The following is an 18,115-nucleotide window of genomic DNA, read 5'->3' as shown; positions in this document are numbered from 1 at the left end:
AAACTACCAAAACAAGAAACTGTCTTAGCAAAACTGGGAAGCCTGATTACCCTGTTTTTGGCACTGCTTCAACAGAAACACTTTTGTTAATATACTTAATATTATTTGTGTTCACTTGAAAAATTACCTTAACAAATCTGTTTTTTTGTATTTTGATTCAGTTTGTTAAAATCCAAAGAATTTTGTGATATAAAAATGACCATTAAAGTAGTTGTGTAATATAATAAACATGAACAGCAGTATGTTTACAGATTTACAATTCTAAAATGTAGGGTTCAGTTTTCTGGGTGGACATGGCAAATAGCCCGATTGGTTTTAAGCTAAAACAAACACATAAAGCACCCAAGGAGTAGATGGCACTTTTAAAGATTTGAATAATTCCATTAGAATAATAAATATTTTAAAACTTAAGCATACATAATGATATTCACAAAACAAATACAATAGTATGAAAACAAACAAAATTCTGACCTTGTTTTTTTCTGATGTGTGTGCATATTAAAATATTGATTCATCTGTCATTTTTAACTATTTTAGATATTTTTTTAAAATATACCATTTGGATGTCTCCAGCCTTGTAATATTAAAGAAATTTAGTATAAAGTCTTAAGTGATAAAGTTAAAAATAGGAATAATGTCCAGGTTGTTAAACAACTTTACTGAAACAGATTTTATGTCAGCTTATCAGTTAATAATAATGAACTTTCTGTGGTTGGTTCCCACCAGTCACTTAATGTATGGTGAAAACCTGTCATAGCTAATTAGTTAGTTAGCATGAGGTGTTGTACAGCAAAAAAAAAAAAAAAAAAATGTGTAACTTGTATTTTGTTATGTTTGTCCGTATTACAAGAAAAGTTTATATGAAATCCTGTGTACACAAAATACATTTAAGTAAGTGTTTAAAGCTGGATTTTATATTTATAGATTAATATTAGTATAATTTTTACATAATAAGTAAGTTCAGAATATATTCTTAAAGTAGATTACTGGAGTACCACATACCATAATTCTGTACACCTAATTGAACAAAGGTAGAAAGGTAATATGGAAGGTAGAGTATTAAACATGTATATATATAGCAACTAGTGAAACAATGTATTTTAATTATTACACACACACACACAAGTACATTACATTTAATTAACTCTGCTAATTTCTGGCTGGATTTGTATTTTCCATCTAAGTAGATAGGTGTCTTGCTCTTATCTGAAGTTAATAATATGTAATATTTTTAAGATTATGATGAACCTTTATGCTTTATGACAAGTATTTTACCATTATTCCAATAGTTCTATCTATAAGTTGTTTGTATTGTAAATACAAAACCTCAAAGCTGTTGCATGGGATTTTGTGAAATTAAAATGTGTTACTCTTAAATGATTTGCTGAAAATATACTTCACCCAAGAGGAGAAGCGTATCATTGCTGTAGCATGATTTAAGTTTAAAATTTAGATACATGATTTTTTTTAGTTAATATCTTATGGTTATGGATATTAGCATCATTTTTATGCAACATAACAAAATGGTAAATTAATAGCTTAAATACAGATTCATTGGGGAAATACCAGCAAAGAAAAGTTAAATTAAATAAACTAAAAGACAAATTTTGCAACTTTTGATATTAAAACAGAATATTCTGATACTAACTTTCAGTGGATTATAATGTTAAATCAGAAAGTTAAATAAATAGATTTTATGGTAAAAAGATAAATCCATGAACATTCTTGTTAGTACTTGCTTTTTTTAAAAAAATGTTTGAAAAAGATTATTTCAAGTTTTAACTCACTACAGTTATTTTAATTATTGTAATATTTGAATTGGATTATGGATAAGTATATTAAAGTAGCACATACTATTTTTCAAAGATGACACACTAAGATAAAATATGATAGTGATAATTGAAAAAAAAAAATTATTGTGTAATCAGTAGACAAGAAAAACAAACTAAACATAATAAAACATTATGGTGAGTTATCTAAAGATCCAGCCTTATTTAGAATTTATCTTTTTTCTATGATAATCACTTACGATCACAATCTTTAGGGCAGCAAAGGAGAGAGGGGGTTTATGGGTGCTCCTGGATTCCGAGGAAAGCCAGGATTCCCTGGGATGCCTGGTGTTCCTGTGAGCAAATATTAATTACATTTTCTTATCCTTTTCTAAGATATGATCAGTATTCTTTATATTCTTTTCAAACTCTAAACTCTTGGAAGGAGGAAAGAATTTAGTAATCAGCAATCATAAGGGACTGATTATAATCTACTATTCATAGCTGTATAAAAATTGCATTTATAAGCAAATAAGCTATTTGTACATGGAAACTTTTACTCCAAAATTGCCTGTGTCATGAATCAATAACTGAGTTACTCTATTTTGCAATTATGATATGATGATACCTCATGTTTACACACTACATTTAGTGTACAAGGAAGAGTTTGTGTAATCTTTCCAAAGAATGTTTTTACCACTGAGATCATGAACTTTGTAATACAGTCAATAAATGCATTTATTAATCTTCTTAATTTTAGCACCATTACATTTATTACATTAAACCATAGTTTATATTTTAAAACATAGATACTAGCAAAAAATGTTCTCATCAAACTACTTCTTTCACCTTTTGTTATTTTTCTTTTATTTTTGTAGTGTTTGATCAATCAAGTGCATCTTTATATCCTTTGCTAAAGAACCAACTCATGCCTTGAACAAATCAAAGTCTTATTGATATAATAAATATCTTTTGGCCCAAACCAAACAACATTCAAATTATTTTGGACATCAAATAAAACTTACCCAGACCAGTTGGCCCGGCATGGCCAAACATGTTAAGGCATTCAAATTGTAATCCGAGGGTTGTGAGTTCGAATCCCGGTCGCACCAAACATGCTTGTCCTCCCAGCTGTGGGGGCATTATAATGTGACAGTCAATTCCACTATTCATTGGTAAAAGAGTAGCCCAAGCATTGGCAGTGGGTGATGATGACTAGCTGCCTTCCCTCTAGTCTTACACTGCTAAATTAAGGACGGCCTGAGCAGATAGCCCTCGAGTAGCTTTGCGCAAAATTCAAAATCAAAACAAAACTTACCCAGACCAGTTACATGAGAAATTTTAACATTTCTTTGTAGTTATAGTAAGATTTTTGTCCCATATTTTGTTAATTGTATTAGTATATAACATGCAATGTAATTCAGTGTGGTTATATAAAATTAGTCTTCATTACTAATGCAAAGTAAACTTATGTTTGAAAGTAAATTGTACATAATTTTTAAACAAATAAATTTTATTTGATATAAAATATCAAAATTTGATCAATTAAAAATAATTTGCATTGATCAGTCAAATAATTAAAAAATGAACTGATATCAGACATAAATCTCAATTTCATTAAATGAAATAAATAAAAACAAAGATTCCCTTATTGATTGCTGTTACTAAATTTTCTTGTTCAAGTAAAATAAACTTACCAGTTTCCAATAAATAATTTAGTGCTTTAACATCATAATCTGTTAATTACTGCTTCTAAATTGAAATTTCTTTAATAATACTAATATATTGGTGTTATATTTGTTCTTTGTATTCTACTGACATTCTGTTTCATCTATTTTACAGGTTTCAGTGATAACCATTATAGCATAAAGCTATATTAACATGCTCTTTCTTGCAAGTGGGCAGAAAAGAAAAATTAAAATGTACAGTTAAGAACTTAGATGTCAGTAGTTAAGCTAAGCTGATAAAGGAGTATGTGTTTTATATTTTGCATTGAAAGATTCTGAATTTTGCTTATATGTATTTCATGATGAAAAATGATTATTCAACTGTAGGTTTAAAGACAAGAATATGTCTTAACATGCATCAAACATTAAAAACATTATATTAGATAAGAAAATTGTTGATAAGGTAATACACATAAATAATATAAATTACTGATATGACCAATAAGAAAAATTTCTTTCAAATTAGCACACGAAGAAAACTTTTCTGCTGTATCTATGATTAATTATAGGGAGAGCCAGGGGTTAATGGTACAGATGGAGAACCAGGCTTACCAGGTCATGTAGGGCCTCCTGTAAGTTAACTGTGTCATGAAACTTGGTTGTTCGTGTTCATTGGTCTTTTTTTTTATGTAATTAAGTGTAATTTTATTACTTAGTACATTCAGTGTGAAAGTTAAGGAACTTGAAGTTATGTTTCTTGGAATTATTTTGTGTAATAGAAACACCAAAGTAGTGTTATATAACATACAACTGAGAGCACGCTGCTGGTCCCTGTATAGTTCATTACTTTCCATAATGTGTAAGCCTACCTACTTAATGTGGTCCCATAATCAAGCTTTCATTTAGATTCCCATGCATGCACATTTCACCGATGACAGGCTTTTTCAGTGATATTATATATTACATTCTATTCAAATTTTAAAAAGAAAACTCAGCTTTTTACAATAATAAGTAAAAGCAGAATTTAACAAGTTTGTGTTTAAATCTCTTTCAGAATTTGCTTCAGTCTAGATATTTAGATTTTGATTCATGCTTGCTGATGTTATGTACTGAATGCTTCAAATAATGATCAGTGAACAAATTATTATATGTACCATCACTTAATGTTATGTTGAATTAGCATGGAAATAGATTTTTCACTACTTACACTTGTGTTCTGCTTGTCAAATATGTGTAATTATTTGACATGTACAGTATATTCTGTGATTCTTGTTTTTCAGTTTTTTTGTATTAATCATTAATGTTTGTTTAGTAGTCAGTACTTGGAGTAGTTTGGTGGTTAGTATCATATCTGTTTTGTTGATTCACTTTAGAGCCTGTAAGTACATATATGCATTCTGCAACCACCCCTCCTTTCAATTTGTTTATTGTGGGGTCAGAAAACCTACCTTGCTCCAACTGTGTTTGGTACAGATTCGATGTACATGTTCTGAAATTTCTCTTAAATAAAACGTGATGTTGATTTTCTCTGTATCCCTGCATTTTATCATGCATGATTGTATCTTTATGTGAAACCGTGCTGGTATTTTTTTGTACTGCCAGACATATGTTGTTTTATGTTTTATTTGTTTATAATGCTTGCTAAGTATCTTCCAGTATGTATACATAGAGAGAAAAACAGAATACTCCCAGCAGACTTAAACAGAAAGAAATTTATGTAGACCAACATTTTTACCTAGAAACACCTGAAGAAAAAAGCATGCATATCATATGTATCTTGATCATTAAACAAAAACAACAAACAAGGTTGCATAGAACTTAGAATGATATTGATAACAGAAAGATGTAGGTTAGAATGGTGACTATGTTATGGTTAACAGTAATGTGCAAACATGGCAGAATCTGATGTTATTGTATAGTAGTGCTTCTTGAAGAAATTAAAGTTAAAAATGTTGGTCTTCATTACATTGGTGAAAACATTGTTATGCTGTATAATATTGTAGATATTTGTTACTTTTTAATCATTTTATTATGCAACAATTAGTTTTTGATCTGAAAGAAAATAGAAAGTCTTTTCATATAACTTACCATAATGGATATTGATAAAAATTTAATATTATTCTATGGCATCATTTTTTTTACAGGAATGTAAAGTTAAAGTAATGGTTCACGTAAATAGTAGTTTAGTTTATATAACTTTTTGTTGTTGTTTTTTTTATCTGTAGTTATTGAATATATGTATGTATGTATGTATGTATGTATGTGTGTGTGTGTGTGTATATATATATATATATACATGTACACACACATGTAAAGGTTTGATGTGATGTATTTAGAAAAGTTAAAGCAAAGTGAAGTTGCATGCTTCAAATACTGCAATTTATTATTTTATATGAAATATACGATAATGAAAAATATTTTGGTAAACTTAATAACATTTTTTCAAATAAATATATCTGTAAAGTGTTAAAATGGAAGTTTTTCTTAACTTGATGACAAATTTATATCATTTTTAGAAAATAAAGTGTACAGATTTTAAGTTTCTAAAAATATAGAACATGACTGCAATGTTCTTGTTAATTTCATAAATTGTGCAACATAATAGTTGTTGTATAGCTGCATAGTTTTTACTGTTAAATAAATATTTGAACTTGACAATACAAACTCCAATGCAACATACATAATAGGGAGAGAAAGGAGAAAAAGGAGATCAAGGAACTACAACATTGCTAGATAGAAATTCTTTTCCAGGAGGTTTCATAGAGGGTCCACCTGGACCTCCTGGGCCACCAGGACCTCCAGGGCAAAAGGTCAGTTAAGTGTTGTTTCAAACATTGTAGCATGCTTCAGTTTTCTTTACTTCTGAATTTATTTTACTACTCCCCAGTTTATTTTTCTTTAATTATGTTTCTTGTACATGCATGAATGTATAAATGTACGTTTAGTTGAATTTATCATTAAAAAGTTATTTGAAACATCCATACACGCAGATGCTGTACTTCTGAACCATCATTGTGCAAAACAATAGTACTGATATATCTTACCTTATGGTGCCCTTTATCAGCAAGTTTTCACTCATCTCTAGCTTTAATATTCCCAATTACTTTCATGCCTGTCAGTATAAAATATCTGTGTACAAACATACAAATGATTATGAAACAACTCTCCACTAATAGGACTGTGACACTACCCCTAATGTAAGTAGCACCTTCTCTAATTTTGCATATGTTAACCACTTCTCAGTTGACAGTCTCATGTTTTTTTATGTGTTTTCTGTACAATTTTTAAAGTTTACAGTTTCATTTTTTAGCTGTATATTTTTTTCTGTGAGGCATAAAGTTTTTCAAGAATTCTTTTTGAGTTAAACTTTTTTTTTTCCTATTAAATCCACTTATCATATATACACAATTCCACGTGGCTACTACCACAGTGACTGTAACTACAACTGATTCATCTGCCACTTCAAAGACCTCTGAGCACATTATCAGACCATAATGTAATGGATACTTCACCAGGATCTGCCAACATTTTTGTGTTCTGAGCACCTATTGATTGTTCTCATATACTTAGTAATGCTCTGCTTGTACACGATAACAAAGATTTGAGCTGCTTAGTTACTTATCCTTGCTATGACTCAGTTGTGTGTCATTTCTGGGGAGGTGTTGAGGCCACCTTTCCATTTAGCGGATCTGTTTAATCGGGAAGGGTATATTTTATTATTATCTCCAATTTTTTAAAATGTATTTCTGCCCTTCTCTGTGACAAGCCATGGGGTCAGATTTAGCGTTCACTGAATCCATCAGTTTACTATGGGTCCCAAAAATGGTTTTGGAGACCAGTTAAGTTTGGGAGTATGTACACCTTGAACCCCAAGTACTTTGGATGACCATCCTCTGGCATGATGTCATTCTGACTCCTCTTCTTAGGCTTGCACAGTTTGATTTAGCTTGTCCCTTTATGGAAATCAAACCCACTTACTTCAGTTTTTAAGTATGGCCATTTTGTTTTGCACCATGTGATATGGGGAGGGGACATTTGCAGGGTTATGTCAACTCTGTTTCTTTACTTTGCTTTCCTTTCATCCCACAACCTTCAATAACTCCATTTCTCCCCCTGGCCAGGTCTGTTCTCCCAAATGTTTGCAGTTTGCCATTTGTCCTTCGAATGTTGATTTCAGGTTAACCAGTGCTCTTGATGACTTTGGGAGTTTGGGTCTGGTAGGTCTGAGCTCATACTTCCTTAGTGGGACAATGTGTTGTGTAAATAGGTTCAGGAATCAAGTCCAAAAGTGCACTTGGCTCACTGTGTGTTCTACAATATATATACACATTCTTACAAAATCAGGCATGGTACAACAATGTTTTCAGCTGCTATGCCCAAGTTTGGAGACACAATTTCTCACAGATCCTTGTGCTCTGAGGTTATTGCATTTGGTCTGGTTCTTTCATGAATTTCCCTGTGCTCTGGGTCTCTTTTTCTTACCACAATTCTTAGGAGGTAGTTTGACAGTTACTTTGCACGAATGCCATCTTATGGGAAGATTCCTGTATTTTGGGTTCTTATTGTTTTCTTCCATTTGTCATCTCCTTAAAATTAAAGAACTGGAGCTCTATGATCATTTGGTTAGATCTGAAGTGTTTATGAATCCTTCTGCATTACTCCATGGGATTGTAATTAACCCATTGTTGAGTTTTCCATCCTGGTTTGTGGAGGATGAGGGTTTTGTGTCAGAGGCATTTCTTCTTATTATTTTCCCTGCATTCTTACTTTCTTTCTTGGGTCCATAGGGGTTGTGTGTTTATAGTCAGGAATCCTCTGTTGGACTTCTCAGTTTCTTACAATTTGAATGTTCCTGGATTTTGCAATCTTGTTTTTTTCCAGGGGCAATCATTTCCACTATGACATGGATGTTTGGCTTCCTCATAAGTCAATTCCACCTTTTTTACTCTTTTTCTCTAGAAGTAGAGGCTTGGATTGGGTTTTAGGTGAAGTGGAAATATTTTTTCTTTATGCCTATGTAATATCACATTCATTTTGAAGTGTTGTTTTACTTCCTCTGGGGCAGTTATATTTGGCAGCCTCTCCTCTTCCACTTCTCTCATTATGCATGAGGTTCTCTCTCTCATTTGGGAACCTGGGCTTCTCATGTAGACCTCATCCCAGTTGGTCATGTCCTTTTGTATTATCTCTTGTGGTTTTTATGGACCAGTAGAGCTTCATTTGAGATTCCTTGGTGGCTCTTTTCTTTTTTCCTTCCTGACCAATTTAGTCTGACTGGCATGATTTGGTCAACAACTTTTTGGGTGTTTCTCTATTGAGTTCATTTAATATATCCTTTTTCTGAGCATTTAGGATGTTTTGGGTTGTATATCTATCTTAAAGTTCTCTTGCCTTTTCATCCCTGTTTTTCTGACTACTTTTCTTTAGTCTTGTACACCTTCAGCCAAGTGGGGGCTTGGTTAAGTGACCTCTGGTGCAAGTCACTAGTCTTCCTGTGTTAGACTGCTACCTTAAGAATCTTGTGCTGTCTTGCCATATTCCAGGCACCCTGTATCTCATTGTAGATCATTTATCACTGTTTGGTCAGAACTCTCCTGTGATGGAGAATGCACTAATTCTCTCCATGGTGACTGCTCTCACTGTTTATTCCTTGATATCCTTCCAAGTCGTGTAACCATTATGGTAGGGTTTGCCAGTATGTTTGCTAGGCTTATTCTTCTTTTCTCCAATTTGATTTTGTCTTTTATGAACATTTCACTTTATATTTATCTCCTTGTCTTGTTCTTGGCTGCTTATTTCCATGATCCATTGGAGAACTTCTTTGGTGCCAGTAAGCAAACAACTTCCTGTAATTTTATTGCTTACTGTTTTCACTAATTTGCTGTTTCTTGTTCTGACTTCCTTCATTCAACATTTTGCACTCACCTGTGAGTGGTTAATATTCCACTAATTTTATTTTTCTTTGCATTGGCCTTTCTAACATGTTTGGATCCTACTCTCTGACAAATTATGTAAAACCAGGTATACATAAATAAATACTGTGATCATATATTATGTTAGATGATCATAACATTGAGGCCCCTCCTACTAAGGTTATGATTTACTGTTCCAGATAGAACCAGATGTTAATTCATGGACAATATCAATATGTTCTCCATGATTTTAAAATGCAATCTCATGATGCATAACCAGATCATATTACACCCACCACTGAGATAGGATGTTCCACAGGACTGCTCACAGATATACATCAGTCTTTTATTTTTTAAGTATATTCACTCAAGATCATTATGCTCATGGACTATCAAGAGTAAAGGAAAAACAGATGGATGCCCATCTATAATGATCCATGGCATTTGAGGATCTTCCTTCCATCTACCTGATGTACAATTCTAGAGAATATCTTGTTACTCCATCAATGTGATTGCTCTGCATTTCAAATAGGGTATTGCTATGGTCTTCTGGACCCTTCTTTGCATGTTTCCCTCCTCCTTCCAGTGTAATATGCGAGTCCTTGCCACTTACCAATTCCTAGCTGTTGGGGTGATGTACCATGAAGGCCTGTCCTTCTGAGTATGTATAATCCCATTCAGTTGAGAGTAGAACAATGGCATTCTGCTTATATAGGTGACCTGATGTCCCTCCAATCACAGACTTGATGTTGAGTTCCAGATGCTGCAAGGGGTTACATGTAGCACTTTGCCATATATATAATTTCATTATAGTTTGCCTTCCTGGCTGAGACACCCTACTTCCTACCAGATGTTTGTTCCCAATTGATCTAGTGTTGGTTGGAGCTGGACCAGCCACTTAAGTCTTCACATGTGTTTAGATCATTACCTTCCTCCTACCATAAACTAGAAGATAAATATCCAGTGCTACCAGGTTTTGGACTGGAGATGCAACCCCTTATAGCTTTTTCTCTTCCTACTATCCACTAAATGTCAGTTCTGGTAGATCTGTTGTTGGTTGTAGGTGGATGACACACATGACTTCCTGCATTCATAAGAGAAGGTGCTCTCCTCCTACCATGGACTGGATGAAAAAGTCTTCATTTCCTATCCAAAACCAGGCAACATTAACATTCACCTATGCCCTCTGTCTTTCTACCTTCCTCTAAATGTTTGTTCCAAGTAGATCTGGTGTTTGTTGATTTAAGGGTGCACACATGCAGAGGTTGGTTCTTGGAAAAGATTATTTTTTCTGCTGGTACCCAATTTTTTCATGGAAAAGATTGAGGATTCTTTTTCTACTACAGACCTGATATACAAATCGAGATGCCATTAAGCATTAGTTTAGGTCAACCTCCCATTTGCTGTCTTTTGCACCTGTAATGGGCAGGCTGGTAGGCTAAATATTGGAACTTTGACCATTACTACCAGTATCACATAGTATCAATTTTTTATATATTAATTTCAGGAATACAGTGATGAGTGGAGCACACAAACACTAACTTAAGGAAGGTTATGGCTAAAGCTAAGATTCTGACTTTGAGACTAAAATTTGGACACTGTGACACTTTTGATATACTTTATCACAATATTTTGTTACTGTAAAACAGGTAATATCTTAGAATAAACTAGCAAACTCCAGTACAACTGACTATACTATACTGTTCCTTAACTATACTTCCAATAATGTTTATATCACTTACACTATATTGATTCAACCATATCTGAGTCATGTTGTTCAATCCCAAGAAAAATGGTAACAAGTTACATTCAGATAATTTAGTTTAGAAGTGTTAGACAAGTACCTCATAAAAGTTGTCATGGCTTATTTTTATAGACCTCGAACATTCTTCAGCTGTTGGCACTTGACTGAAATATCTTCTCTGATGCTTTCATTCTGTCTTTCTGGATTTAAATGTGGATTTTTATATAAAAACTTTCTGGTATTCTTATGATCTTCCAAATAGTGTACACAACTACCTACAAGTAGGTCTGACACTTAATTGGTTGTTTCCTTTTATCATATCATATTTCTCAGAAACAGAAACAAAACCATTTGTTCATTGGTTCTAGATAAAGTCTGTAAATCTGCAGTCTTCTTACACACACTTTTGATATGTATACTACATCAAAGTTCTGAGTTATTACTTTTTTGGCAAATTTGTATAACAGAATGTAAATATTTTCTGTAGCTTTTCTGTGGATGATAATCTAATTTCTAATCTCTAATGAGGCTTTTATAACTTTTATCATGACCACAGTATTATTTGTTGATAGTACAAGCATACATTTGTCGGTGTATTTCTCTTCTTTGTCAGTTGGCATTATAATTTTTTATGTCTTTATAAGTATGCATCATGCCTCTCCTTACTGCATATATTTACTCAATACTTGAAGCATTTGAAATTCCCAGAAATGCTGCATATGCTTCACATGTTTGCTACTCTAAATCAAGGTATCACATTTGTTTTGTAATTTTGTTTTGAGGTCCCTCCTATCTTTTCACCTTTTTGTCAATAGTTATGTTTTAAAGTTCAAATCTTGGTATAACCTGGTGTTTAGGACACTGATTCATAATCTGGGGGTTGTGATTTCAAATCCAACTAGTAGACATACTCTCACTTCCAGCTGTGAAAGTTATGATATGATGAACAATCACTCTTTTTATTGGTAAAGAGTGGCCTAAAAGTTAGTGATGGATGGTGTTTAACTAGTTGCCTTCCTTTCTAGTGTACCATTTCTAAATTATGGATGGCTAGCACGACTTGCTATCAATTAGCTTTGTATACATTTCAACAAACAAACTAAGACTAAAGTTTTTATGCTTTTGATGTAACTTACGAGTTCTCTGCTCTCTCATCTTATACATGACTTATTATGCCTGTAAAAGGAGGGCATAGACCCCACCATAATCCAGGTTTTCTTATTGACATTCATGGTGTTAACTTTGTTACATTAATATCAATACTAAAATGCAAGTTTTTCTACCAGTATATGGTCCTTTGATGGGACAGTGGTAAGTTTAAAGAATTACAATGCTAGAATGCAAGGTTTCAATTCCCTATTGTGAACAAAGCAGACAGCCCAATATGACTTTGCTCAAAAGCTAATAACAAAAAATGCACACATACACCAATATTGGAAATTATAATTTGTTAGTGGCCTTAATTATACAGTATGCTTCCTATACTCAAAAATTCCATAGCTGCATTGTCAGTCTTTATTTATATTGGGGCTGTCAATTAGAATTTGCCTGTTGGATTCCCTTGTGGGTTACACAATCATGTATAAGTTGTAGAACATTTGTATGAGACTTTGAACAAGATCTTTTTTTGTTAAGATTTATTTGACTTTAATGTCTGCAGAGTAGCATTTGTCTGCTAGGAATAGATATGTTCTGTATTTAAATTTACACCTTAGGATGTTAGTATTATGTTAGGCAATTCATTTCTTGAATATCTATTTCTTCTACCTTTACTTGATATTTGGATTGTTTCTAATACTTTATCAAAATGTTAATAAACTTCACATTACCATCATGAGTGGCCTTTAACCAGTGTCATTGCCATAATATGAAAGACTGTTTAGTATAGATGTTATTAATTGGTGTATTGTGTGAATCAATATTTTATGATTGTTTAATTTTTTTATTTTATTATACAAGAGTTAAAAATTGATGATTATTTGAAATTGTGTTTGCAACTCACTGATATCGAGAAAATATAGCAAACAGATGATTAGGTAAAAAACATATAAATAGAGTGAGATGAGTGGTAAAAGATAAACAAAGACAACAGCAGAAAAGAATAGTCACAGCCAAGAAAATGTTTGGCATGAAGTTAACTGCTGTAGAAGTGATAGATCTAACATTTAATATGTTACAGAAAACTAACAGTTTTAAATGAAATAAGAAATGTAGTTTTTTCTAACAAAGTGAGTTCTGAAATAAGTGAACTGTCCTAAGTACATTTTGACAAAAAGAACAGATGATATCTGAAGCACAAAGACCAGACAATTACTGGCAAAATAGTATATAACTGTGATAATTCAATGACAGTGTAAGTGAATTACATACAGAATACTAGTGTGACAGAAATAGAAAATGGTAGGTTGGCTTTTCAGCTGAAATTCTAAAGCATTTGAATAGGCCCAATTGGACTTTTTGACAAGAAAAAGAGCACTGTATATAGTGTTTATGATATGCCTGTCATCTCTGTAGTGTACATAATGTTGTGTATACGTTAACTAGTTCAAATATATATATTATTTTTAAAATCAGCAGAGAGCATGCTGTTCATTTAACTTTGTATTTATTGTTCATGAGTCACAAACACCTGGTGTTGAAGAATCTTAAGCCAACAATAACAACACAACCTACATAGTATGTATTTATGTTATTTAATTTGTAATAAACATTACACTTGACAGTTATTTTTTATGGCTCATTGTACTTCTGAAGTTCTTGATTCTCAGACTTATGAGGGAGATCATCCATGAGATTTTATACTTTGACCCATCATCAGCCTTTCTCCTTGCATGCTATTATTTCTCTTGTTTTGAGACCTTTTCTTCTACATAATTATTAGTCATTATAGTGCTGTGAAAAAGTGTTAGGACAAGAGAATATTTTATTAATTCCATTTGATAGAGGTAATTCTTCCATTCCAGAATGTAAATTTTAACAATATGGTAATGCTTCACTGATTCCTGTTGACAATTGAATGAGCCAGGGTTAGAATACTGATCATTCTTTAGAATTATCATATACTTGTACCAAGGGCATGTTATAATTGTTATACTTGAATGAACATAATGATCAAATTTAAGGTCTGAAATAACTTGTTATATTATCCCAGGCAGTGTCTTTACTATATAGAAAGAAACTATCAAGGAGCTAACATATGGTACCAATAATTTATATTAGAAGAAAACAACTTAATTGCACTCCACAAATAAACTTTGATAAAAATTGTATGTAAAACTATATATTGAATTTTGTTGTCATTCCACAGTTCAAAAAGCTTAGAGAAGTGTCTACAGAGCAGAAAGTTAACATAAAAACTTTAATTGGTACTGGTTGGACTATCCTACAGATTGTAGCAGATTTGAAATGCTCCCCAAACACTGGCAAGTACACTTTAGATTGTGAGACCAGTAAATTTTAAAATAAGGAATAAAGAGGCAGAACACCTAAACTCAATGATACTGATGTTCAGTATCTTCATTTCTACAGCCTTCTGGAAAGAAGGAAAACTGCTACTGATCTGAAGCATGAGAAGAATGACCATGTACTGAATAATAGAAGAGTGTCCAGGTCTACAGTATCGAGAAGACTTGATGAGAATGGAATATTTTGTCATGTTGCAGTTAAAAAAAACTTTAATGTTGATTTTCAAATATTGTCAAGGCACTGAAATTTGTTAACTAAAGTACAAAAATTGGACTGTTAATGATTTAAAAAGGATGTAATAAGTCCAAGTTTGAAACATTTGGTTCAAAGTATAGGTTATACTTTAGGTGGAAAAAGTAAAAGGTACTTTCCACAAAACATAGCACCTACCATGAAGCTTGGGGGTGGTAGTGTGATGGTTTTGACATTTATTAGTGCTGAAGCAAGAGGAAATATTTGGAAAACAGATGGAATAATGGGCCAGCAGAAGTGTACCATCAAATATTGATCCATTAAAGGATACTGGTACCAACAAGATGATGAGCCCAAACACTTATTCAACCTATTCGAAAATTGCTTAGCTAAGAAAGAAGCCACTGGAGTCATTCAGATGATGTAATAACCCTCACAGATTCTCATTCTCCACCCAGTTGAGCATAATCTGGGATTTGATAGATGGAAAACTTGAAAAATCAAAAGTTACTTTCAAAGAAACTTTATATAGGAGTGTATCAGAGACATCTAGTGTAAAATACCAAAGAATAATTTGATTAAATATGTTGCAACAGTGCATGAAAGACTGTCTGCAATTATTAAAACAAAAGGGGGACACACAAAATATTAACTGTTTGCTGAACTCCAGCACTTTCACTGAATTTGTGTTGTACTATGTATGAAGATTAATAAAATGTTGATGTTTCACATGTGATTTACTATTCATTGTTCTTTAAAAATAGCTTGAAATCTAATTTTTAACTTTGTCCTAACACATTTGCACAGTACTGTAGATGTTCTAAATTTCCTTATTCATTTAATCAGAACCAGATTTCTAGCTTGTAGGTTTACACTCGTCCTTAATGGCAGGCCTTGTTGATAAAACTTTTGTTGCAATGTAGCCATCATCATCTTTTGACACCTTAACCCCTTGTGCTGGGTTGCAAGGTACCAACCCTTCCCCAAAAAAAACAGTTAATTTTTTCTTTATTCTTTTTCTCTGTAGGAACTTCACCTGAACTAGTTTACCATTCAGAAGAAGGATGCCAGCAGAAGCTGTTTATGGATTTAGCATTTTAATTAACTTATTTTTGTCCTTCTTGGAGTTGCTGAGCAAGTTTTGCCTTCATTGTTTACTTCTCATTTCATGTGCACTTTTCTGCTCGTAACTTTCAACCATTTCAAGTGGCCAAATTTGGTAATAGGTAAGGTGGGTCTTTTTGATCCAGCCTTTTCTGTTCCAGACAGTTTCATCACCCAGTCTATTGGAGGTCATCTTGGATAATTATTTTTATCAGTACAACCATTCACTGTAAGATTCTTGGGTTCAACAGATTTTTCAATCTGATCTTCACTTTCATCCTTTTATTTCTGTTCAACCAATCTCTTTACTTCTTCCCTCTGATCCTATTTGCTTACAAATTCTACACCAGGAAATCTGATTTCATTCAGAAAGAAGCTGTCAAAATCATTTATTACATTTCTAAATATTTTTATTCCCATGTTGCTGTTGTTCCAAAGAATCAAGAAATTTAGAAACTTACCACATACCTGTCTTAACCTAATCTTTACCTTGAGGTCAGTCATTTTAAAATGGAAAGCATGAGGTTGCTACAAAAATTTGTTCATCGTAGTCATTGGTTGATCAAAATGGATATAGAATATGCTTTTTTTGTATCCCTATTAATTTATCATCTTAATTTTTGCTCTCAAGGGGTGGTTGTACCTCACTTCAACTTTATTCTATACACTTCTATAGAGTAATCAAAGCATCTACTGGCCTTCATTATCTATACATTGACTTTCAGTTTTAGATTAATGATTGCTTATTTTGACTCTATTAACCACTCAGTCTTTAAAACTTACTCATTTGACCATTCAGCTTGTTATGTTTATTGGGTGGATCATCCACAACTCCAACTTCTGTTAGTAAAAATGCATTATTTAATTCATCTGATATTTTGGATTGACACAGTTTAAATAATACCTTACCCATCTTTTATGGCATTGCAAACTTTAGAATATCATTTACATATTCTCCTATTTTCCATACCTACTGCCAAAGACATCCTTTATACTTTGGGGACAATGGATTTGTTTCACAGAGTTATGTTCTGCAGATGCACTTATTTGCATGTAAAAGCTCCATAACTTGGCTTTTTGTCATGCAGCAGGCAACACAATTATTTTTTTTATCAGTTTTGTTTAAGTTTATAAAAGCAAAATTTCCTTTCATTCCTCATCTTTCAAATGATATTTTCTTGTATTGCCTACATTTCAAAAAGATTTTCTGATGTAAATATGTTTTTGGTGCTTCATATAACATAATATCTCAGAAAACCTTATATCCAACAACATGCATTTCTGCCTAAAACTTAGACTTCATGTGAAAAAGTAATCACTGCTTTTTATGTGTTAATTATCATTCAGAGGTATGTTTCTTTATGTTGTATCAGAACTATTCATTGTGATCTTGTAACTGAATTTCTCTAGTGGTCTTGGAAGAACTTGTTTATGTCTTACAATAAACCATTTTCTTCAGGCTTTACTCCAGCACCACTAACAGTTGGTCCATGTTATTTACTAGGATGTTACTATATACCTTATAAATAAGTTTTGTAATTACATTTCTCTAAATTCATCATTGTGTTGTATCTTCAACACCTCAATTGGAACACCATTCAAATGATAGTCTACAGGCTGGCAGGTAGACGGAACCAAATACATTCTTAAAATTTTCTTAGTTCACATTGCTCTTTCCTCAGCTTTGGAATTACCTTTTCTCCAATTGTGATTGTTTGAGCAAAATAGAATCCACACCCTTCTTGTATATGGTTCTCAGGTATTCCTGTACCACTAATATCCATTTTACAATTACAGTGGAGTATGAAGCTGTGGAATGAAGTGAACACACATGCACACACACACACACACACACACAATCTTTCTTCTTAGTACAAGTCTCTGCATTTGAATGGATTTCTCTAGTTGGGATTCTTGCATGTTAGATACACATTTGAATTGGTTTTGGACCATATTTTTTTTCTGCTCTGGTGACTAGTGAAGTCTTGGCAAGCAGTTGTTCCACCTCTGCATGCTTACCCATGCATAGTTTACAAGACATCAGAGACAAGAGAACCATTCCACCCGTGATATCTCATAACCCAAGTGAGAATGACGTATACATTACTGTTGTATTTTTGTTATTATGTAATACATTCAGTGTTCTCACTACATTGCCCTAGAGTTATAAAGCCCTTCCTTTGATCTTATTTCATTTCTCATAGGTGGCCACTAAATAGACCTTATTTGTTACGTGTTTGAGCCTTTTCTGATGTGAATGTA

At 32.7% G+C, this 18,115-nt stretch overlaps 1 protein-coding gene across 21 annotated transcripts in view; it reads left to right on the top strand.

Annotated features, from left to right (window-relative positions):
- Positions 1-18,115, top strand: part of LOC143229430 (uncharacterized) — a 252,158-nt gene that overhangs the window by 181,855 nt on the left and 52,188 nt on the right. For 18 of the 21 annotated variants that reach the window (XM_076461752.1, XM_076461751.1, XM_076461749.1 and 15 more), the window contains 3 exons: positions 2,045-2,125; positions 4,006-4,068; positions 6,124-6,246. In XM_076461752.1, the coding sequence (XP_076317867.1) occupies positions 2,045-2,125; positions 4,006-4,068; positions 6,124-6,246 (267 nt within the window). The remainder of the gene's footprint in view (positions 1-2,044; positions 2,126-4,005; positions 4,069-6,123; positions 6,247-18,115) is intronic. The other 3 variants (XM_076461747.1, XM_076461743.1, XM_076461753.1) reach the window with 3 other exon arrangements.

This window comes from Tachypleus tridentatus, chromosome 10 (genome assembly GCF_004210375.1).
Source record: "Tachypleus tridentatus isolate NWPU-2018 chromosome 10, ASM421037v1, whole genome shotgun sequence".
NCBI classification, from domain to species: domain Eukaryota; kingdom Metazoa; phylum Arthropoda; class Merostomata; order Xiphosura; family Limulidae; genus Tachypleus; species Tachypleus tridentatus.
This window is presented reverse-complemented; position numbering and strand designations above follow the sequence as displayed.